The 24105-nt window shown below is 35.3% G+C and overlaps 2 protein-coding genes across 2 annotated transcripts in view; one reads left to right on the top strand and one right to left on the bottom strand.

The window, feature by feature from the left end:
• Positions 1–2820: 2820 nt before the first annotated feature.
• LOC139133961 (peptidyl-prolyl cis-trans isomerase FKBP1A-like) lies at positions 2821–8311 on the bottom strand. Its single transcript, XM_070700785.1, has 5 exons — positions 8148–8311; positions 7886–7933; positions 4974–5086; positions 3633–3706; positions 2821–3072 (listed from the first exon to the last, which is right to left on the bottom strand). Exons 1-5 carry the CDS (start codon positions 8182–8184, stop codon positions 3018–3020), a joined length of 327 nt encoding a protein of 108 aa, XP_070556886.1. The 5' UTR covers positions 8185–8311; the 3' UTR covers positions 2821–3017.
• A 203-nt stretch (positions 8312–8514) lies between these two features.
• Positions 8515–24105, top strand: part of LOC139133960 (WASH complex subunit 5-like) — a 29645-nt gene continuing 14054 nt past the window's right edge. Inside the window, exons 1-14 of the mRNA XM_070700784.1 lie at positions 8515–9162; positions 11101–11207; positions 12134–12218; positions 14507–14607; positions 16865–16984; positions 17768–17840; positions 18295–18447; positions 19336–19449; positions 19977–20148; positions 20590–20714; positions 21121–21250; positions 21818–21930; positions 22735–22901; positions 23514–23589. Coding sequence (XP_070556885.1) covers positions 8938–9162; positions 11101–11207; positions 12134–12218; positions 14507–14607; positions 16865–16984; positions 17768–17840; positions 18295–18447; positions 19336–19449; positions 19977–20148; positions 20590–20714; positions 21121–21250; positions 21818–21930; positions 22735–22901; positions 23514–23589 — 1761 coding nt within the window. The 5' untranslated portion in view covers positions 8515–8937. The remainder of the gene's footprint in view (positions 9163–11100; positions 11208–12133; positions 12219–14506; positions 14608–16864; positions 16985–17767; positions 17841–18294; positions 18448–19335; positions 19450–19976; positions 20149–20589; positions 20715–21120; positions 21251–21817; positions 21931–22734; positions 22902–23513; positions 23590–24105) is intronic.

Raw genomic sequence — 24105 nt, 5'->3', positions numbered from 1 at the left:
TGACAGCATGGAAAACGACCTCTGGCAAGCTGAAATCAACAAATTCTGTGACTGTACATGTAAATAATATATTATTTGAAGCAAGACATCAATATTCTTATGGTTATGTACCTCTATATTCTGTGCACTCTCAAAATGGCCTCTGATTTGTGAGCACGGACACGCACAAAAAATTTCCTGACATTATTAATGGAGTGTGTGTAGAAATTGTGTAGACATCACAAAAGTTTTGCAATTTGTAAGTCTCCTCTTCATTTTTAAACTTGATCAGCTTGGAAAATAACATTACAAGAAATCCTCAGATTGAAAAAATTGTTTGAAGCATTCTTATTTCAGATAATTTCTGCAAATCATTCCTCTGGTCCTCTAGTTTCATTTTGGCATACAAATTGTAATCCATCACATGATCTATAGCAGACAGGTCAACTGTTGAGACAGGAAACAGTGGAGACATCTCTTTCATGACACAGAAGTCTCTTGTGGACAGAATCAATATAACAGTAATTTTAAATGGATTTTTCAACCTGTTCACCCTGCATCCCTTAAACAGCTCAACAATCACGAATGATAACAATTCGTTTGGGCTAAACCATGTTGGTGAAAGGTTAAGAAGTGGACTCTCACTAAAACACATTCCACTGTACTGTTACTGTACCAGGCTGTCATCAGAAAACAGAGCTTATTTCCTCTTTTGGTTTATTTGTATGCTTTCCACAGCAGATATCATTTGATGCATTATTCAAGATCACCAATGTAGTCTATTGGATCATAGCAAACACATTCATCATAAAAATCCAAAAGATTTATCTCAAAAACCTAGATCTCTTAGAACTACAATCTGATGATTAGTTGTCAACCAATGATATTTAAATCACAAACTGATTTTTCAGAAATGTAGGTCAGTTATTTTTGTTGCTAAGTATCAATGTGTTTGGCCAGCAGCCAAAGATTGAATTAGTCTTTCATATTTAACATTGACATGAGACAAGATATTTATGTTAGGTGACATGAGCAGTGGTGTCTACCATGGAAGTTTAGATAGTTGATATAAACAGCTGATCAATGGTTGTCCAGATCTGTAGACTAAACAGACGTCTAAGAGTGGAATCTGCTTTTACAAAGCAATGACGGAGGCACCGAATAACTCAATTCATGTGCAGTTGAAGGAGAACACTGTATCACACACTCGCAGAAACAATAGAAGCCGATAAGCTCTTGTCTTGGGTCTGATGTGGGTTGTCACACCTTTGTGAAAGGAAATTAAACCAGCCCATCAGCAATATCCCAAGCACACATGGGGATGCCATATATTACTCAAGTTAGTTTCAGAGGCCATTTAGGAGAAGTAGGACGTTCTTTACTTATTCATTTTAACAATTTTGCGGATACAATCAATTGCTAATGAGCTGCCAATACTCAATGTACGTTTTATCTATAAACTCATTACAGTAACTGCTTTCTGTTTTGTTTTTTTTGGTGGCATTCTCAGAAAATTTTTTATGATGTACAAAGTTTACTGCATGAATTTTTTGGTGCTGCAACAAGTGCCTCAGTTTGTACTGTGGAATTATTGGGTTCATACATGTTGCCTGACAGTTCTGAACCGTCCATTCACAACATCCATCATTAAAAAAGTTACATGGGGAGGGAAAAGTACTTAAATGTGCGTATGTAGGTATCTCTCATTATTTTTACACTAGCCTGACTCCTCTATTCAGTATTTACCCACAAGTAAAAAAAGTTACCGTCAAGGTTGTAGGAACAGGTACTTTGTTTAGACAAGATCACGCATACATCGACAAATTGCCACCTGCTGATCTTTACAACTCACAACAACTGAGGTGTTCCCTGGTCATTTATAAAGGTTGGCTCAATTACTTTCTGTTCAATAGCCAATAGAAGGAGCTCATTATGAGAGGTGAAGGAGGTATTGCAGAAAAATCAAAGGGCAAGTTGGGTTCACTTCACACAACAAAGATCAATCTTGATTTCCTTTCCACTCTGGTACAGGAAATATATTTGGGATAAATGGTCTTCTCAATTTGAGAGACAATTTTTTTTTCAAATGCTTCCAACAAGACCCTCATATGTTCCTCCAATACTCCCCAGTAAATTAACTAACCCTTTGTACATCTCTGATGAAATCTACACGTCATTGGTTACCAGGGGGTAAGGATTCAATGGGTTAACATGTACATTCATCCAATGTTGTCTATTATTCAAACTTCAGAATTTATACTAAAGACATCGTACAATAACAGTTTACACACTGCCAAAGCTGTGGACAGATTATGAACACATGTGCTGACTAAGAGTGTACACACATGACTGGCTGTTATGAACATACTACCCATGAGAGATGAATTCACTGGTTCTTGTGATAGAGATTTACATATGTTGTACAAGTTGACTCAGTGACACATGGCTGATTTGTTGTTCATTTGACAATGATGCAGGTGGCTTGAGAATTCAGGTTTAACTAAAAGAGTTTGTGTATTGCAGTTCAGGAGATGACCCTTGAAGTAGATATTGTAATCTTTGCATTACTGTGCTTAACTATGTCGACAGAGAAGTAGTTTAGCTGGAAGCATGTGTGATCTGAATCCCTGTTACCACGTCGCAATTAGATGATGCTTGAATCGGATATTGTTGCAGAGGAAGTTGATTGTAGACCTGGCTATGTCAAGATGCACATGGCATTATGAAGTTGGAGGTAGATGTATGTGTTATCTTATCCCTGGTGACTCTGCTAGGAGTGAATAAACTGACTGGAATGATGGGAGTAAAACGTGACCACGCGTCCTGGTAAAAATCCTGGAAGAATTTGAATCCACTTGAAATTTCGTTGCAATGCGGGTATGGTGGGTAGTGAGGGTTTTACAATGCAAACTGATTCACTTTATCACTTCTAGTGCTAATAGTCATTTTACTAGTATAATGATTTCAACTATGTTGTGTTTTTTTCTGCTTCTTGGTGACACATCTTGCAGAAATCTTGTGACTGCTGGATTCTTCAATCATTCTAGACCAATCAACTCTACATCAAATATTAAAGTTGCATTAGGTGGGATAGTGCAATGGTATTAAGGAAAACACATGGTTTTGTTGTGTATACACATGCTATGTATTGTATTCATTCCTGCAGTTTGTTGCCAAAAATATCTTATCATTTTAACGATTCCCTTTACAATATTCCATGATATGAAAAGCTGTACTGAACAACGAAGCAAGCCAAAATTGCATTTTTAGTAAAACTAATAAGGAATGGCATTAAAGTTTCTATCTTGTGATCACGTTATAGATTCATAATTTGCAAATTGTACACTGTTAGATGAATCATATAATCCATCCTGCAAAATTCCACAATCATTACATACGCTTATTCCTGAACATTCTATTTCTATCACTCTACAATTCCTTCCTTGTTGTAGTTTGCTAAGCCAATTCGATGAGCTACTGACTCAAGAACACTTAGTGTTTTGTGCATTTGTTGATATGGTAATGACTCAAAGAAAATTTCGAAATTCCAAATTAAATTGGTCACAAAAATTGCACACTGTTCCTCGCACGGTAAAGACAACTAATCTTGGTATGAAACCTATGAACAATAATTATATATAACAAAAGGATATACTCCAGGGTGACCCCGGCTTCCGTAGGCATAATCTGGTGAACATGTTAATTTTGCTCTCTGACCGATGCTCATCTGGAAGCAAATATACAATAATTTGTAAGGTCAATGTTTAAAACAAAATTCCTTTGGATTGAAAATAATAATAGATTTTGTTTTTTGCACATTACACATGTATCACTGCATTACACTTCATATTGACTATCACATTTCCATCATCAGGTCAAGAAAAAGAGTTGGATATTTCCATTTCAAGTAAACACGAAAAAAATGTTATGAATGACAATTTTAGCATAGAGTTTCAATTGTTATCAGTATCAGGAAATATTACATATGTTTTAGAAATATATAGGCATGAGTCATTGACTGTCAAATGTACCAAGTCCAATCAATATCCCAGAATAAATATAAATGATAGTGTGAACTGCTGATGGCCAAATGTACAAAGCACCATCAATGATGCTGTAAGCTACCAACCTGCATGTTACGTAACAAGCTGGGCAATGGTAAACCCTTATCTTACCAAGTTTGTATGTCATCATCAGGTCAAGTTCCTACATGTGCATTTTAACAGAGATTTGAACACATGATGGTAAAAGGTACTGACTGTGAATATGGTTTTTAGTGAATGAACACAAAATGACAAACCAGGCTAAGTTGGGGAAAATACACATATGCTTTGGCTAAATGCAGCTTTTTACTGACTAAATGCAGCTTTTTACTGACTTGGCAGATTAGGAAGTGAAAGGCTTGGCAGGATAAGAATTAACCATTCTGTCTTTCATGATTTCAAAACAGAGAATAATTGGTGACAGCTTTAGTTTTTACCTGCAACATAAATTGGAATTGCTGACTTTAAATTTGGGAATGTCAATTACGTTGTCATAAGTGACTGTGCTGTAATTTTGATATTTTCATTTTTTTGTTTCAGAAAATGGGGATATTTCATCGTTTTCTTCTTCAAGTATCCCAAAATACAAAGTGTTAGTCTTTCCAACATGATGCATAATGTATACAATTCTACTGTTGACTCTAGTCTTAACAAGAATACAGATGTCAACAATAATATTGGACATCATACACACACAGGCTGAGTTGAAAAGCTGAATACTATTCATTGCAATTTGGGGAGTAAAACAAGAAATTGTATTTTACAAACTGACCAAAATACTGGGAGACATATCAAAAGTTATAGTCAATGAAGCTTGCGTGTGAAGTATATTTTTATAACTGATATCACACCAACTCAAATTACACTTCACCGATACAATTCATGTAAACATAGCATCTTTTATTTGGAAATCTAGGTCCCTGAGTCTACAAAAGAACATTTCATACTCACTTGAGCAACACCTTCATCCCATCCTCTTATAACTTGACCTTTACCGATTTTAAATTTGAAAGGAGAACCTCGGTCTCTAGATGAATCAAACTGTTTTCCATTTGTAAGGGTACCTGCAAAAACAAAATTAGATTTGATTTTGTAAAATTGTTAACATCATGTCAATACATTATCCATCTTAATGACCTTGAAACCACTGTAATTTTTTTAACTGGAAAAAATATTGAGATTATTTGGCATCTGTATGGTTTCAGATGTACAACAGCCAAGGAAGACCTACCATGACATTTGGGTGAAAAAAAGCTAGTGGTCAAAAGTCTGGGACAGTTCGCTTTTTGTTGTGACCAGCAGATTTGTCATTCCAATATTTGCAATAACTCTGCAGACTAGTGAATGCTGTACAAACTAGGTGAGACAGAATGAATACAGAACCACTGGACTACAGGGTCTCTCTTACAGTCCCTAATTGGCCATGAAATGTAACCTTATGCTTCATTCTAACAATTTCTATAGTAGTATGATATACTGAAGAACAGTTTTTGTTTTGCATTCAACTAGTCAGTTGAGCTGGTAAAGATGATTCACTTTATGGGAAAGACTGATATGTTCACAGCAATAAACCATCCATTTGCAATTTACTTTATTGTGTACAGAGGGTAGAAAGAGTCAAGCTTTGTGTGGATATGAACAACCCTTTTTCTGCCAAGCCCATCATCTACTATCCTGCAAGTCAATGAAAAGTGGAAAAGAACTTTAAACCAAAGCTTTCCACTAACTAAGATGCTTGTTTTCAGTTGGTAGTTTGAGGCCACCTAAAACCCATCTACACATGGTGAACATGGTATGTGTGACTAGACTTGGTCAGCTATTATATGTAGACATTATTGAATTTCAAAGACATCGCAGGATAATGGGCCCCTGAATGCACGCTTCTGGCATCCGGAAAATCAATGCAGTTTCCGTTGTCTTGGCAGGATTAGGGTTAAACAGCTTTTATAGACACACAACAGACTGCTTTTTCATTTTATGGGGCACTGCTGGCAAAAAGGTTGGTTGTATTCTGGGTCACCCCATGAAATGACAATGGTAGGACACCACACCTAACTCCATTCTGTTAGCTGGCCCATAAAAGGGCTAGGTAGTCTCCTAGGAACAATAAAACAGCCACAGCGATCTTTAAAGACGATCTCCATTATCAAGGGCTGAATTTTAAAATACCCTCTTTTCAAAGTCTTAGGATGTCCTTCCTTGGCCCTGAATGGACAGGTGTTCTCAAAAAAAGCAATTCTTGTAGGCCACTGTTTCAGTGCCAAAAAAAAATACAGTAGCAGATTTTTTTATCAAAAGTGACAGATAATACAGAATAAACATGGATCTACTTTCTGCCAGCACAGTAATGCATACTGTCAGGAGAGAAAGGTTCTCATATTATTTGTAATGGCAAAAGCTCATAGCTGAAACTTTCAGAAATTTATATTTTGTCTCATTGTTTCAAGGCACACCAGAAGTGTATGGTAAGACTCAGAATATACTTTGCATTTGTTATGAGGGTAAAAATAGTGCAGAAGGAAACAATAGCTTTATGAGCTACTATTGTTAGCCTAATAGTAAAAAGTAACTGGTAAGTCTTTGTGGAAACTGGCCAAATTCTATCTGATATCAGACACAATTCCTGTAGTAATCGTGCTGTAACCTTCTTTTTCTGAAGAAAAACATTTAACCGTTTTCCTGCCAGACAGTAACACTTCCCCATCTGCAAAGTTGGTAAAAAGGGACACCGAGTTAAAACCTATTTTCACCTGCTTGGCTTGGTATGTTATAGTAGCTTAAGTCTCTAAAATCATGCTTACAGTATCTCTATTTTCATGGTCCTTCGAATGATCGTTCATTTTTTCTGTTAAAATCACCATAATATGAGACATAGGTAGTATTTCACTAGTTTTAACTAAACTAACAGTAACTTGACCTGATGGTGGAAAATGAACTTGGTTGGGTGAGGGATGAAGTTGTAACTTTTGGCATGTTTTATGTGAAGTATAGTATAACCTGTAAAATTCGCCATAATTTCAGATATTTTGGTCGGTCAATAATACCTGTAAGAGGAGCATCAAATAAAATCCTGCAAAGCTTAATACCATGGTTTGTCCGTGGTTTCATGGTACAGCCATTGGTCATCAGCATATATACTCCCAGATGATATAGTCATTGTCACCATTTTCTTTATCCCCTTTGTCTGTAACTTTTTCAATATCACTAACTTTTTTAACAACATATAATCTGATAATTGGCAAAAATTCAAGTCTAAAGACTGAGGCTTTGACCCTGTAATATTACAGCACTTACATTGTGCGCCGTCAGTTTCAAATATGGAAAACATAACTGACAAACTGATGAAAAACCAGACCTCCTACTTACTGTGATAGGAAATTTGAGACTGAACAGTCTTTTCAAATTGTTACATGAAGTACTGGCAGAATAATCCCATCAACAAGAACACACTCAGAGGACCCGAGTTCCATTACTTACTATCTGTACACTCCTACATTGTACTTTCCCTAGTTTAAAGTTATCTCAAACAATGTAAAAGGCTGCGAACAATTACTATAATGTTACTCAATATGATTATCATATTCAAATTTGCTCATAAGTATTAATTATGAAAATGATGTCAAATACCAATACCAAATTAGTCAAAAACGTTTAGTTACTTAATCTTTAAGGGAATGCAAAAGCCCGGTTCTTATCTGCAACGCACTTGCGTTGAGCGAACTGCATCTCTTCTTACCCAACAGGTAACCTTCGATATTGAACATGATTAGCTCATCTCCAAGGTCCTTTTCGGATGTGTTTGCGAGACCACACTGAACAGAATGGTCGATTAAAATATCAAAGAAATTTCTTATTCTACATACCTGTGTAATGAACGACTACGGTTTGACCAGTCTTGGGGAAAGTTTGTCCTTAAAAGAAAAAAAAATAATTTCGTCAAAGCACTGTCAGAGTGTGAAATACGACCCTACGAGCTCCACCTCGGTGTAATGCATTGGACACCAGACGTTCGCATGGGAAGTTGCAGAGACTGAGGATACTAAAAATTGACGCCCGAACCGAGAATGCCGCAGAGACCCGGACGCTGCAAAATTTGAAAATCATTAAAGGAAAAAGTCAACTAACCGTCACCCGGTGAGATGGTTTCGACATCAACTCCCATTGTTTACTTGTAATTATTGTGCTGCAGAAAGTACAATTTCACGGCCTGATAACAGGGTCAACTAACTTGCACGATACTAGTCCAGCACGACAGACTCGCCAACGAGAGTGACACACAGACTTCAGATGCCCGGATGAAATCTCTTTCGCACGATATATTATATGGCCTCAAAAGTAACCCACAAAAAATCTGATAAAGGGATAAGACTATATACTCAAAATATTATATTTTATAATTACAGAAAGAATCAGTCTTTAACTACGAGTGTTAAAGAAGTATCTTATAAATTTATGAGCTCCTAAAAAATATGTCGCGACAGAGGAGGAAACCACCTCTGATACCACGTGACATTCTGATGACAAGAGGACATACTGACTTGCAATGAACATGTAGTGAAGTTAAACGTTTATTTCCAGTCTGAGGTGCAAGGCGCTGGATGATTGCAGACTTGATTATGTATACTGCGTGACAGTTGATATTATATGCGAATATAACCGGCGAAGCTTAGAAATTACCGTCTTACATATACCACTTCCGGTTTGTAGCAGACAACCCAGTTATACTGTGTACCGGGTGAAGTTGAGGGGAGGGTCTGTACCGAACAAGAGGCGGAGACCAGATTCGCAAAGAAGTCATTTGTGGAGTGACCGTCGTCAGCCTTACCAACGAGTTTGCGCACCATTAATGTGTTAATTGCTGGAATAATACATCTTCATATCTTTTTTAACCTTGCGAAAAAAGAAGACATAAAAAATGACGGACTTCCTTGCAGAGAATAATTTGTGTGGACAGACAATATTGAAGTTGGTATCTCGCGGCAATGCTATAATCGCTGAATTATTAAGACTCTCTGAGTTTATCCCTCCTGTATTTAAACTTGAAAACAAGGCTGACCAACTCAAATATGGAGATATCTTATGTGACTTCAGTTATTTCAAAGGATCCGAATACTATGATCACAAAATAGACTCGAACCCAGTAAGTAATGATGAAAATGTTGTGATGGTTTCCTATTCTTTGCCTCGAATATATACTGCTGATGTGCAGCGTGCTCGGAAGATTCACTTTAGCCTCGACTATATACCATAGTATGATTTCATAGTTGTGTACTATGAAATTTAATCCTAGGGCATCTTTACTTTAAAACATGATTCCATGAACATAAATTTGCAGTTTTTTCTGTCGGGTATTACTTTACAACAATCACACTAAGTATGAAGTAGGTAAATAGGTACTAGTAATTAGGGCTGCCAGCCTGGTAGTCATACAGAAATTTGTTTAGTATGAGTGTGCATATGAGGTTTAAAAATGGGCTGTGATCAGGTTTGTTTGATTTTAATCTGACGGGGAACTTGAACTCAGCAAACATTAAATCTCAGTGTCTTAATAACCACAGCTAGTACAGACAAAAATAAAACAATCTGCTGTTGCAAACATTCCCCTAACAGCATTCTACTGGTAACATATATTTATGACCCCAGGATGTTGCTAACATATATTTATGACCCCAGGATGTATTTAACTTGAAAGAAAAGTGCTCTTGTGAACATCAGGTCAGTCAGTATATTTACCTGGGTCAGTTTGTAATAAATTTTGTACCAGGTAAATAGTTTCAACTTCTATTTCATATGGTTCATAAGATTTCAAGAAACAAGTGGTGATTTTGAAATAAAATAATTCACAATGCGCACTCAGATAAAATGAAAAAGACGATGAATCACTGAAATGTTTCAATATCACTATTAGTGCAAGATGCGAGGTATAATGATATTCAAATACGCAGATTACATTAATGAGCATTGTTTCGGTATTAAAATTCTATGCTAATGACCCTTAATCAATGTGGAATATTCATGTACCTCGGATCTTGCATTGTATACAATATCAACAAAAACTATTTTATTTACATACTGACCAATCAGAAATTTCTTTATGAGACTGCTATAGATTGACTATTAACAAAGATGCTACAAGGAAGACATCCATACAAGGTTGTTGTTTTGGCTTTTATGCAGCTGTCTCATTTTCAGATATTCCTGATTGATCAATTACTTCTGCAAAAAGATGTATATGAACAATGCAACCTTTGAGATTATAGATTGCTGTATTAGCTAGACTATGCACAGCTACAAATTGTATATAATGTTCACTCTTTTGTATTCTACTTTGGTGAGCTGTTTTGAAATTCTCTATATCAAGGAGTACATCGAAGAGTAACCTACAGTACAAAACTGTACCACACCGCAGTTTGTACAATACAGTGCAAAGCAGCAGAGCGGTGCAATGCAGTACAGTACAGTACTCAGTACATTACGGTACAGTGTACAGTACAGTGTACTGTACAGTAGAGTACAGTCAGTGCACTGCAATGCAGTACAGTACAGTGCAGTGTAGTACAGTACTCAGTACAGTGCAGTACAGTGCAGTACAGTACAGTACAGTACTGTGCAGTACAGTTCAGTACAGTACAGTACAGTACAGTACAGTACTCAGTACAGTGCAGTACAGTGCAGTGCAGTACAGTTCAGTACAGTACAGTACAGTACAGTACAGTACAGTACAGTACAGTACTCAGTACAGTACAGTACAGTACAGTTCAGCACAGTTCAGTGCAATACAGTATAGTAAAGTTAAACTCGGTCAAGTACAGTAAAGGGAGTTAGTTACACATATATATTGGACTACGTACTACACATGTTATAGGTCGTAACCCTTTCATTCCAATTTCCCTATATATATAGATCATCCACATCCTAATCCACAATAATAGATCATCCACATCCTAATCCACAATAATAGGGACAATCTAAAGTGATGAAAAGGTTGATAACAAATTGAATCCCTTGGAATCAATATAATCTACAATTTGCTTTGTCTATATAGATACATGAAATAATGAAATAATTTTTCTTTCAGGATCTTCAAGACCTTGATGAAGAGTTTCGAGAAAATCACATTGAAATTTTGACGAGGTTTTATCTGGCCTTTGAAAGCGTACATAAATATATCAGAGATCTCAACAGGTAATGAACATTGCATACTTTGTTCACACAGAATGGTAGACCATCATCAGAAAGATTTTCAATGAAACGTTTCTGAAATTTAATCTTTTGTGCAATGTGTGGTGAATCAGTGTTAAAGGTGAGGATAAAATTAAGTCTGCTGATGTGCAGCTTGCTCGGAAGGTTATATCTGATTGTTTGATTGTCACTATTCACAGCAACTCAGGGAGTCTATTTGTATTATTCAATTGTACTGGTAAGATTCAGCCAACCAATTGGATAACAGCTTCCGAGATGCTGCACATTAGCCTGATGATTAAATCTGTACTACTGTGTATTTATGCAAGGATACAAATTTTATTTTTGCCTATAAAGTTTAAAACAGTGACTGGTAGCATTTCTTATATCAAGTTAATCTCATAGTCAGGGAAAATGTAGTTGACAAATAAATTGAAGAAATACACAGCTATAATTGTAATTTTTCCATTGTCTTTCTGAAAGGGATTTGTTCAAAGCTTCCCCAAATAGTAGGAGTAAAACCAATTTCTTTTTTAGCACCAAACTGAATTAGTGACTCAAGTGACAAACCTCAAACCTGTGTTCTATTACAGGCACTGTTACTTTCAAAACAAATCTGACATTTACATCAGTTTGATACCATGAAGGAAAGGATCAGTGAAGCTTTAGTTATGTTGTTATATTTATTTCAAATCTCATTGACTGAGATCTTGTCAAGCATAAGACATTTAGTATCTGATTTTTATAAATGAAGTTTAGGTTACAGTTTATATCCAAGTCATAACTATTTATTTATTTATTTATTTATTTATTTATTTATTTATTTATTTATTTATGTATTGTTTGTCTATCTGTCTGTGTATTTCTGTCTTTGTTCAATAATTTATTTATTCATTTATGTATATATTTATTTATTTATTTATTTTCAGGTTTCTTGAGGATCTTGATGAAGGTGTATTCATTCAACAAACTTTAGAAACTGTTTTGTTGAATGAAGATGGTAAACAGCTACTGGTAAGGATTTTAAACATCTCACAGTCCCACTATTTGAGTCTGTTAGGAATTGAAAACTATTTGTAAAACACTCATCAGTGGGAAGTTTTAATTGTCTCTCAGTGAAGAAAGATTTGTCTTCCGTTATCACCTTCATGCCAGGCCTATCACTTTCCCATCTGCCAAGTAAATAGAATTATGGAGCCAAAACATAAATGTATTCTCACCTACTTAACATGATATGTTATAATGTGTTTCTTCAGTAAAATTCATGTTTATAGTATCTGTTTTAAGGGGTCTTCAAAAATCCAAGTCTTTGTTAAAATGCAGCATGTATGAGGCATGCTAAACCTTATTGGTTTTATCGAATTTGACCTGATGGTGACATGAACTTGGTAGGATAAGACCAACATTTCATCAACAGGGTGCTTACAGTAATATTAGCAGGATGTATCTGAAAGCTAATGTGTACTCCTTGCGCTAACGCTGGCAACAAAATGTTTCATCACCAAATTATCAGAGAAATATGTCTTTGTGGAAATGGGGAGTGCTCTTTCTGAAGTTTGCTTCACTGCCGTGCAAGGTATATTTGATTTGATGTGGTTTTATTTGATGAAATATTCAAAAATATTAATACACTGAAATCAACACTGAAGAAGAAAGAGAAACTCACAGAACATCACTTGCCAAGGATACTCTATATTAGCAGACAGTTTGGCCTAGGTGCTCTGTCTACAAAAGACAGACGTGCATTGTGATTCAGGAAACACTCGAATGATAGATTCGTACTTTTCGTTGGAACTCATCAATTGGTTGAGTCTTCCCGTAATCTACTTTATATGGAGCATGTGAATGTTTTTTAACCTTCACATACCTCACTTTGTTTACCAGGTGGATGTTTAATCTTCTTAAAATATTTGTACCAGATTAAATCACCAGAGAAATTTTGAAAGTCTGTATTTTTGCAAACAAAATTTTAGAAAACTGAAGGCTAGAAATACATGTGATGTTTTTGCTAACAATTTACATTCTAATTTCACAATGTTTTCATATATTTCCTGACAGAGAAACAGTCCTTTGCAGTTTGTTATTAATTCTATCATTACAATATTGATCCTCACAGAGTAAAAATCAGATATCCTATCAATTGACCTCCATGTTTAATAAGTCTGATACCAACCTGTGGAATTTTAAGACTTCTGTTTATCTCACTCAGACAATTGCATTGTCTTCTTAGCTTCAGTGAAAAATACGACTTATTCATTCTTTAAGCTGATTGGTTTATCAGGGAATCAATTAAAGAGTTTCAGTTCACCTGATCTAAAGAAATTGTCTTAATTTTGTCTTCATGCACAAGTTGAAACTAATCAATCATCATTCTTGAAACCATTTGTTGAACTAAAAACATCATTAATTCCATTAAGTATCAAGACTTTTTCATTCAGGTAATACTCAAGGTCGGTTTCACTTGCTACCATTTGTAACAATTTTAGTTTGTAAATAATCCATTTCACTTCCAAATATTATAGGGTTATTCACAAAATACGGCCCTGTATGGACGAGGGCTCAGTGAGTGACGTATTGGACGAGCCGAAGGCGAGTCCAATACGTCACTCACTGAGCCCGAGTCCATACAGGGCCGTATTTTGTGTATAACCCTATTATTATACACCTCCCTCCATTAATCGTCCATATAAACTAATTCTATGGTAAATTTTGAGGGATGCGGCACGCGCGATATGAGTGGAACGCGCGCAATCTACTGCTCCGTAGTACAAGTCCCTTGCGTTGGCACGAAGCCAATTAATTTTCAGTGCAGTACAAGCAAACTTCGCTGAATGTTTCAATTTAATGTTTTAAAATAAAAATCAATTGCATTTAGACTCAGTTTTGTGTTTAGCGTGTTTAAACCTTATTCTACGAAAACATTTTGGTGGAAGTTGTTATCATGTCTATAAATCACCGTAAAATAGTTTGTTTACATCCGATAATCGCCAGGTCAAAGGTCAAACAGGCGCGTCGCGTGTCTCCCGTATTCGGGACTCCGTGTACTATACAAAATACGCAAAGTTATTGGACGGTCAAACTCCCATAGGTTACGGCAGTAGGTGTATAATAATGGTACATACCTATTGTATTCCAAGCCAAAATTCAACTTTGACTAAGGATGTGACAAAGTTGAGAAAACCAAATTTGCTCCTTACAAATGTTAGGCACATTATAAAAGTTGTGTGATTATGCTGTTTCAGTTTCTAGTACATACCTACATTCTGAATTTGGTCATTGATCATGTTATTGTTATCTAACAGTGTGAAGGCCTGTTCCTGTATGGTGTAATGTTATTGGTTATTGACATGAGAATTGAAGGCATTGTCAGAGAACGCATGTTAGTTTCTTACCACAGATACAGGTGAGTTCATCATCTAGCGTAAAAATTAAAGGCTTCTTTCTTCTTGTAGGTCTCACACAGAAAAGATGCTGTGATGCATTTTGTTTCTTATTTTTTTGAGCTGACAAGAACCAACTACTGTCATAATAACAACAAAGCAGAATGTGTACATCCATTGGTTACTGTGACATGCAGCAAGCTGACAGGATTAGTTAATTGTTCAGAATTGAAAAATGCGTACATATGTTCCTACAGACATTTATATGTAGAGCACCATAATCTTTTACATATTCGTAAGGTAGAACGTGCCTCCAAAGTGAAGGATCAAAACAATTTTGCCCAAACTTTCCACGAAACTTTAAATCATTCTCTTTTGAAATCAAAAATGAAAATCAGGAGTCACCATGCAAAATTTGGTGCTAAAAAACCAAATTACCCACTATTGACTCGTGAAATTCAAATGGCTACCACCCCTAAGTTAACTCTATGGGAAAAAAATAAATGTTGAATTTTAACAAAAGTAAGCCAGCGAAAACTTCAGTCATTCCAAGAGCTTCAAAATGAGCTGTGACAAGTGATAGATCAGCGAAGCATTATAAAATTTGCAGAGTCTGAATGTCTTTCCCATAGGCACATTCCAATGTAAGCAAACACGAAAATGAGGGTGATTTTCATCATTCTGAGTGAAGCTCAGAATTAGAAACAATATACACATATTGATTGGCTGTGAGATAACAGCATATGTTTGTTTCCCTGAGTGCCTGAGAGTCGCCCCAAATCAGTCTGTCTCATGAGGCAGCAGGCCAAGAAAACAGACTGTTTTGGGCAACTTGGGCCCAATGGAGTCAAACTGTATGCTTTTACCCAAGTATGGCCAGTCATATACTTTGTATTGCACACCTCATCCAATTTTCTCACAGAAAAATCAAGAAATTCCTCTGCTGCCATTCATTTTGATTGCATACAACACTGCAATCACTTTGAATTTGTTAAAGTATGTACAGATGGTGCTTTCAAACTAAACCAGTTAAGGTACTGTAGTTTGCACTTCAAAACTAAGAGATTTAAACTTTTGCTCCAACTTTCCCTATGAAACTTCAATCCATTCCCTTTTAAAAATAAAGAATAAAAGTCAGAAGTCACTCAGCAAAATCTGGTACAAGAGAAAGAAATTACCTAAAATCTACTACAGTACATTTGAAATTCAGAATGGCCATTATCCCAGTGGTAACTGTATGGAAAACACTAAATTTTTTCATTTTCGCAAAAATGAGCCGGCAAAAAGCCCTTGAGCTTCGAAATGAGCCCCCAGAAGGTGGTGCACCAAAACAGTGTTGTAAAACTCTGCAAGTTCAAATGTCTGTCCCTGAGGTACAGTCTACCTTAACAGCCAGGTTAAAAGTTTCCAAAATGTTAAGTGGTGAGTACTCTTTGCTAATATCAGCGCCAAAATGACACATTCGACGTCAAAGTTATTGATGAATCATGGCTCAGATTTTGGATCAGGTGTGTTACAAAACCTCTTCTTTTTTGACTTCAGATAAAATAGTATAAAAATCGTCAGTTCACAAGGAAATACAATACTTGAGTCAATGGCCTCAGATATGAGGTTGATGTCATTGTGTGCTTTGTCTTATCACTCAACTTCAAACATACCTCTCTGTGATTTAATGAAAGCAGAGATTCAACTATATCTCTCAAAGCAAACAGTTTGAATAACATTGATTCATACCTATTGAAAACAAACTTCAAGCACAAGAACAAGCCACAACTGTACTTGTTTAACCACACCTATAAACATGTCAAAGTCAGAGATCAGTCGCAGTCTCAAATCATAAATCATGAAAGTAACAACCACAAAGAGGGAACCTGTTGAAGGAGCTTAGCTTATACTACACTTCACAAGGGTTTTCTGCATACACCACAAGTTAAAAAAATGGTGGTACTAAACTACAACAACACAATATAAGGGAAGTACATCATTTACTGAAATTACAAAAAGAAGAGGTTATAGAAATCAATTTTGCAGTTTACATATTTCTCTGTCTCATTTTCTTCAAAAGACATACATGCACTAAAACTATTACTAAACTGTGGGAATACAATGTAAAGGGAAGTACATTGTTTACTGAAATTATAAAAGATTGAAAATGGTGATAAAAATCATAATTTCCAACAAAATTGTAAACCCTTATGGAAACTGTTGATCATTAATTTACAGTTATCAAGGCTCCTGTTCAAATTTTTAAATATACATTTTTCTTTCTGTGATGTTCAGTGCATCTGAAGCATCTGTGGATGCAAACATTGATGATGTGTGTAAATTACTGCGTAGTACAGGCTACTCCAGCATTGGTGGTATAAGAAGGCCATCCAACTACCCAGAAAGTTATTTTCAGTAAGTAAATACCATTTCTACATGTTCTTCACACCTCTTTTAAAATGGAATGAGCCATATCCACCCAAGGCTAAATCATGGGTCATTACAAGTGATGGAGATTAGGGAGGTTTCTGGATGAAGAGAAAAAAAATGGACTGAATCGTTCATGGCTTTTCCGGACATAACCTTGATTTGAATGAACTGTATTAAAATAGAAATCCAGGAAATTTAAGAAGGAATTGCCTTTATTCATCAAATTCAAAGAAATTCATCAAATTCAAAGACATTCCTGTGAGCGTTAAGGAGTATATTATTCTCTATAAGTGAAGTTATATGAATGTAACCAAAGTGATATATCATGTTGTCATAGTGATACCGTATATGCCAATATTTTGTTGTCATAGTGATACTCATTTTGAAATTCCTGACTTCACTTATCATATTGAGCAATAATTTCTTTCAGAGCCTTTGCACCTTATATCAGTTTAATTAGGGTCTTCCCTCAGAGGAAGCACATCAATGTAATCTGGAAGGGGTAAAAATTGTTTGAGTTATGTTTAGTTTTATGGTCAGCATTAATTAAGAATGTAGTATATCCTACATAAGGAGCAGGTCGCAAATTTAGGTCTAAGGAAGTCTGTACTCTTATTGTTGTTTTCATGGTGAATTAAAATCTGTAGAGACTTCAGTATCACACAGTCAAAAAGTGAAAAACAAGAATGAAAGTTGCTCTTTATATTGATTATGAAATGAGACCTAGTCAAAATCATAAATATTGTGCTGCTATGTTCATTTATCCAGGAGAGTTCCTATCAACAAAACCTACATCAACATGGTGATTGGGCGGCTTAGATCTGATGACATCTACAACCTGGTGAGTAAATACAAAATTAGATATTAGAGGGGGAGAGAGTTAGCACTTGTGTAACTTGCCTTATTTTCTCTTTACAAGTCTTTGTTGTATACTGAATTATAAGTTTTTTGAAACGTTTGCAAAACTGGTTTAATCTCTTCAGGAATATGTCTTTTTGACATAGTGTATTAAAATTGCACTTCTTAATACATTTGAAGGCAATATCATGGTCTGTTGGGTGGGGTATGACCAAAGTAACTATCTCACTATCAGAGGATGGTGGGTTGGAGACTCCAGTATGGTGTCGTGCCTTTGAGCACGGCACTCATTGCCTTATTTGGTATCTGATGATGGGTATCTCATCCTGCAATTGGACTCCTTGCCCCTTGGATGATTGAATAAATCAAAGAAATCACACTAAACTATGCTGTATATTTACATTGATATTGACCTCATGCGCTTTTCTGTTTTTCAGATATCAGCTTACCCGTTTCCAGAACACCGTAGCACTGCACTGGCCACTCAGGCGTCAATGTTGTATGTTATACTGTACTTTGCACCTGAAATACTGCACAACCAACAAGCCAAAATGAGAGAAATTGTTGACAAACATTTCCCAGACAACTGGGTAAGTCTCTGCATCTATCACTTTAATAATGTGTAATACCATCAAGTTGGTATGTCAGTGATACAGGCTGAAATCCAATTATCAATAATATTGGATCAAATTATGAATTTTTAAAATGGTGATAATTATGGATGCTTCTATCACTTGTGTGTGTCATTCAATATTGAAGAAAACAAGAGAGGATATTCTACTGCTCTCAATTTTAAAAAAGATTTTCACAAGAAGTACATTGATAAATATGTTCTATCATATTGAAAAATCTATGTACATCAATTGCAGCCAAACTTTTAAAATTCATTTTCAGTTCCTGACAATAAGACATCCAATAAAAATGGCCATGGCAGAATGTAACTGACTAATAATCATCAAGTAAAATTTGTTAGGAATGTATCCTCTATGTCAAAACAATCAGCTTTGCTTGCCATTTGTAACTGACTGTGATATCTCCATAAGAAAGTCATGTATACCTTCCAGGCCACTTTTCATATATATACTGTGTATACACAAGTGATTCACTAAATGCAATAAATGTCCAATAAAGATTTCCGGTCCCTTGTGTGATTTATGCTGTGATATCACAGCAGACATGCAAATGACATGGCTTATAGCAGAGTCATAGAATAGCAAAATCTGGCCTAACCAAGATAGTGCACTAAAAAATTGTAAAAGTTTGACATTCGCATGCAGTTTTTTGTAATGAGAGTGAAAAAGTACAGTGCTCTGATCTGATCTGCAAAAGCTACCACAACACTGACCGGACTTTGTGCCAGTTATACTCTGTTAAGGACACATTGAGACTTGTAAATTTGTATAAACTCTGTATCAACTCATGAATTGTGAGAGCATTCCAGGTGTTTGATTAATTGTGTCTGCAAACTTTCCGTACAGGTTACCAGTATATACATGGGAATTCCAGTGAATTTGATGGATGCTTGGGAACCATACAAAGCAGCCAGAACAGCCCTGAATAATACTTTGGATCCTAGCAATGTCAAAGATTTGGTACGATTTCATATCACGATATCTCTACATTTCCACCAGAAGTAGCTATATTAGACATGTTGAATGCAGATGTCAATGATAAGTGAAGCCACGCAAATCCATACAATGTGGTTTTTACAATGGTGTGTCCTTCCTCTAGCTAATATGGCATCAGAAACAATATATTTTGTCATCTTGCAAGTGTAAGTTTGGAAAAGGTTGAATTTTGTTTCAGTTAAAGTAGAGAATTTTCATATTATTAAAACAGTTGATTGACATAGATAGTGTCATATCCTGTAATTACCTCAGTACTTCAGATTTAAATTCATCACCTTTTCCAAATTTTAACCTGTTCACACCTGACTCCCTGTAAACAGATCCACTTATTCCTCTGATAACAATGAGTTTGGGCCAAACCATGGTGGTGAAAGGGTTAACATGCAACACTTGACAGGGATATTTTAGTTGACATACATAGCACCGAATGATAAGATAGGATTCCACACTTGGTACCGTCCCCCTGATACAACACCTAACTTTGCTTACAGAGTACAAGATATGAAGCCAGAACCAATAAGCTGAACGCCATGGTGATGAGATATTTACAGGAAGGAACGCTAACTGAAGAGTTTATCTTGGACAATATTCCAAAACTGATGAATTGTTTAAGAGAATGTAACGTCACACTTCGATGGTTGATGCTCCATTCTGTGGCTGGTCGTAAGTAGTTTATACTCTACACCTTCATGATTTAAAGTTTGGACTGACAAAGAGCCTGAAATTTACATCCTAAGCTAATACAATACTTTATATAGATATAAAAGTAATCAGTGACTACTTTTATTGGAGTGAATCACAGAAATTTCCTGAAACTTCTGTGTCCCAAAGAACTCTTAGAGCCCCATTAGCTGTATGTTTTGCATATTTTTTTTTGGATAAGATGATTTGAAATAAAAAGCAAATTCTGTGAAGGAATGCTTGCCTAAATGTGACCATAGAATATTTTTTAAAGAATTGATATCATGTTTATAAACAGCTTGCTTTCAAATGTCATGTTGATAACAGTTCCATTTTCAAACATTTGTCCTACATCATCTATCACATGGTTTTTACCGGACCATTGGCAAGTTACTGATCTGTGTTTTATAAATTGATTTGCAGCATGGGATTTGAACAAACGATGCAAGCAGTTACGAGAACAACTCATCTTTGACAGCAAATTTAACCCACAACAGCTTTTCACTCTCCTGTTGAACACCAGTCAGTTAGAGCTGAATCTTAAGGAAGTAAGTCAATCACTTGGAGCTATGTGCAGTGTCTCAGAAGATTGTAGGTTATTGATTGGCCAAATACAAGTATCACAGTCATAAATGCAAATCAACTACACAATAGCAATAGTTTTAGACTCCTTAAGTTGCTGTTAATAATGACAGTACCAATCTGATTTGACCTTTTGAGCCAATGCACATTGATAGAAAAAATTCACCTCTTCTCAGCCTCACTATTTGCAATGAGACACCTTCTTTTCTCTTTCTTTAAACTTTTTATTTTGCCATCGTATCTCTCTCTCTCTCTCTCTCTCTCTCTCTCTCTCTCTCTCTCTCTGCTGTTTTTCTTCATTTCTGAATTGAGCAAGATAAGTGATATACATTTGCATAATCATTCATTTCTCCTATGCTGAATTCTTGACAGATGTTCCGACACATGTTGACAAACAAACAGAAACAGTGGGAGGCTTACAAGAAAGAAGGGTCGGAGCGGATGCAGGAACTGTCTGAAGTTTACAGTGGCAGTAAACCACTGACTAGAGTTGAAAAGAATGGTAAGGGTATCCCATATTACCTGAAAGCTTTGCGGTTTAAAACAATTCTGTAATTGTGGTGAAGATGCATACAACAGTACTGGAAGTGTAATGTAATTGAAATGCAAGAACTGTCTGACTTTCCCTTTTGTCATGCCTGTCTAGAGTTACGAAAATGTTAAGGAAACCAACCTGTTTTATGGTGCTTTGTATCCACTCTCTCAGTGAAACATATATTCCAAAAGTATTATCATTCATATACAGGCATGTTTTGATGTGAAGCTTCAGTTTCATATAAAATTTTTAATCCAAACACCTCCAATGCCCAGTAAATAGGTCTACAGTCACCATTGATAACAACAGGCATTGCAACCCCCACTCTCACCCCTATACCCAATAATGCCTTTCCTCAAAAGGGTCTACATCTAAGTCATCTTAAAGCAGTTAGACTGCCAAGTCAAATACAGTTCAAAATAAATCCATTACCTCATGAACTAGCAGTTCAATTTGATTTGATATATGTTCTATTCCAATCAGTATCCTGAGAAAAAAAAGATTCGTCTATCATTTCTTATTATTTGTTGACAGAGAATCTGCAAGCCTGGTTTTCTGAAATGGGTAAGCAGATAACATCACTTAATTATGAAGACTCAACTTCAGCTGGTAGAAAAATTGTACAGTTGATTCAAGCTCTGGAAGAGGTAAAAACAAAATCATTCGTTAACAATATATATATTGAAATCATTCATTAACAATATATCTTGCAATGATTACTGATAACATGTATTGAAATTTGTTTTATATCAATAGAGTAATGCTATGTACACCAGGAAAGCATCTAATTATTGAAGTATGACATAATAGTATTGATTTATGCAAAGTGTATTTATAAATATTGTTTAAGTATGCAAATTATATGTTAATTACTCATTGTCAATGGAGAATATTCATGTACCTGTGATGATGCACAAACTTCGGAAACACATCAAGTTTATCCCCTGCAATAATAGTATCCTGCAGGACAACTTTTTCATCCCCTTTAATGATCTATGAGTTGAACTGTTTATTGATATCATAAAACTCTAGGAATTCTTGTTGTACTGTTTCTTATAAGTTTTTAGTTGTGAAATGGCTTAGATTATGAAAATCAGAACACTCTAATGGCTCAGAAAAGTGACTCATTGTTACAAATTCTATCAACATAGTACATATTTCGGCTATTTGATTTTAAAGCCATGTCTCACGATGAGTCAAGAAATACAATTAGGTTTTCAAAGCAGTTCAAGTATGCCCGGTGAGCTAGCTGAAAGTGTTTGAATCGATAAATTAGATTTATTTGCTACCAGGTAGTTAGCCAGAAAGTCCAATCCAGAAGTAGAATCAGAATCATATTGAGAACTAGTCTGAATTCCATTTTAAATTCTCTGTCAGATTCCAATTTAACTGCAGAAATAGAATCAGATTGCAATTATTGTGAATCCTACATTGCTGTTCATTCCCTGCAGGTACAAGAATTCCATCAACTGGAGAGTAACTTACAAGTCAGACAGTTTCTTGCTGAAACTAGGAAATTCTTACATCACATGATCCGCACCATCAATATCAAAGAAGAGGTTTTGATTCAACTGCAAATCATTGCTGATGTCTCTTATGCGTGGGAAATTGTTGATAGGTATGAACAACATTAGAAATTATATCTGAATAAATTATATTATTATATTGCTTTATTTAATAGATTGTAATGAAGGTATATATTAACTACATAGAGTTAATTTTTGACAAAATGGGTATCAAATTTTCATAATAACAATGATTATTGAAGCATCATGGACCAACTAAATCTGTATTTCCTTTAAGTGTTAATATAAAAAATGAAACTTTTATCAAAATGCAAAAACAAATACTAAAAATACTTGCTCTCAATATGATTTTATAAATATGTGTCATAACTTACATCAACTGACAGTCATGAATAATTATATTCAGTGAAGCTATGTATATATCACATCAAAATTTATTTAGGTCTACATTTAAATCCATTTATTTACAATAACTGTACATATTGTACATTATCAAGCTTTGCTGACAAACAGAAGAAGTAGGATATTGGGCTTTTTATCATACAAAATAAAAATATCACAGATTACCAAATTTCAATTTTCTGTAGTATTAAGTATGATTTGATAATGATATAGAATTCTGTACATCAAGTAGAAGCATGGAATTACTGTCAATGATAATTTCTTGAAAAACCTGGTTGACTGCTTTGTTTTTTGACATACAGCTACACCAGGTACATGCAAGAAGGGATCAAAAAGGATCCGTCGTTGGTCATCAAACTCAGAGCCACATTTCTAAAGGTAAACAAATAAACCAAAAACAATATATTGTCAGTGACATTTTCAATAACTTTCAAACCATCATCACATGTTAAAAAATACAAATTGACTGGCTGTGAAGGTAACAATATATGTCTGCTTCTCAGAGGAAGTGAGTCATCCCCAATCGAATTTATTCTCTGAAGCAAAACACCAAATGAAATTTACTGGTATCAGGATGAAGGCCTGAGGAGAAGGAGATCCTATAGCTTGGCATTAGCGTGATAAAATATCATAGTTATTGTTCCCAATAAATGAAAATTCACTGCTATTGTTTTGCATTGTTGAGACATTGCAAACATATCTTTTTTTACCTAACTGTGTGATCTAGACATACACAAATTCATGTATCATTTGCAAAATAAGGTAAGACAGTTCTCAACTGCTGTGTTAAAGTTAAACTTTAAACTCTTGCAATTCAAATAATCACTGTTTCTTCCATGTAATTTGAGAGTTATGTATTCAGTGCCATGAATAGTTTAAATATGGATGATTATT

This window comes from Ptychodera flava, chromosome 5, assembly GCF_041260155.1.
Source record: "Ptychodera flava strain L36383 chromosome 5, AS_Pfla_20210202, whole genome shotgun sequence".
In the NCBI taxonomy this organism is placed as follows: Eukaryota; Metazoa; Hemichordata; class Enteropneusta; family Ptychoderidae; genus Ptychodera; species Ptychodera flava.
This window is presented reverse-complemented; position numbering and strand designations above follow the sequence as displayed.

Coding starts and splice junctions, on each gene's coding strand:
- LOC139133961 (XM_070700785.1), bottom strand. CDS start 8,184: ATGGGAGTTGATGTCGAAACCATCTCACCGGGTGACG. Junction 3,707..4,973: donor GGGATGAAGGTGTTGCTCAA/GTGAGTATGAAA, acceptor ATTTGCTTCCAG/ATGAGCATCGGTCAGAGAGC. Junction 3,073..3,632: donor AGCCGGGGTCACCCTGGAGT/ATATCCTTTTGT, acceptor ATACCATTGCAC/TATCCCACCTAATGCAACTT.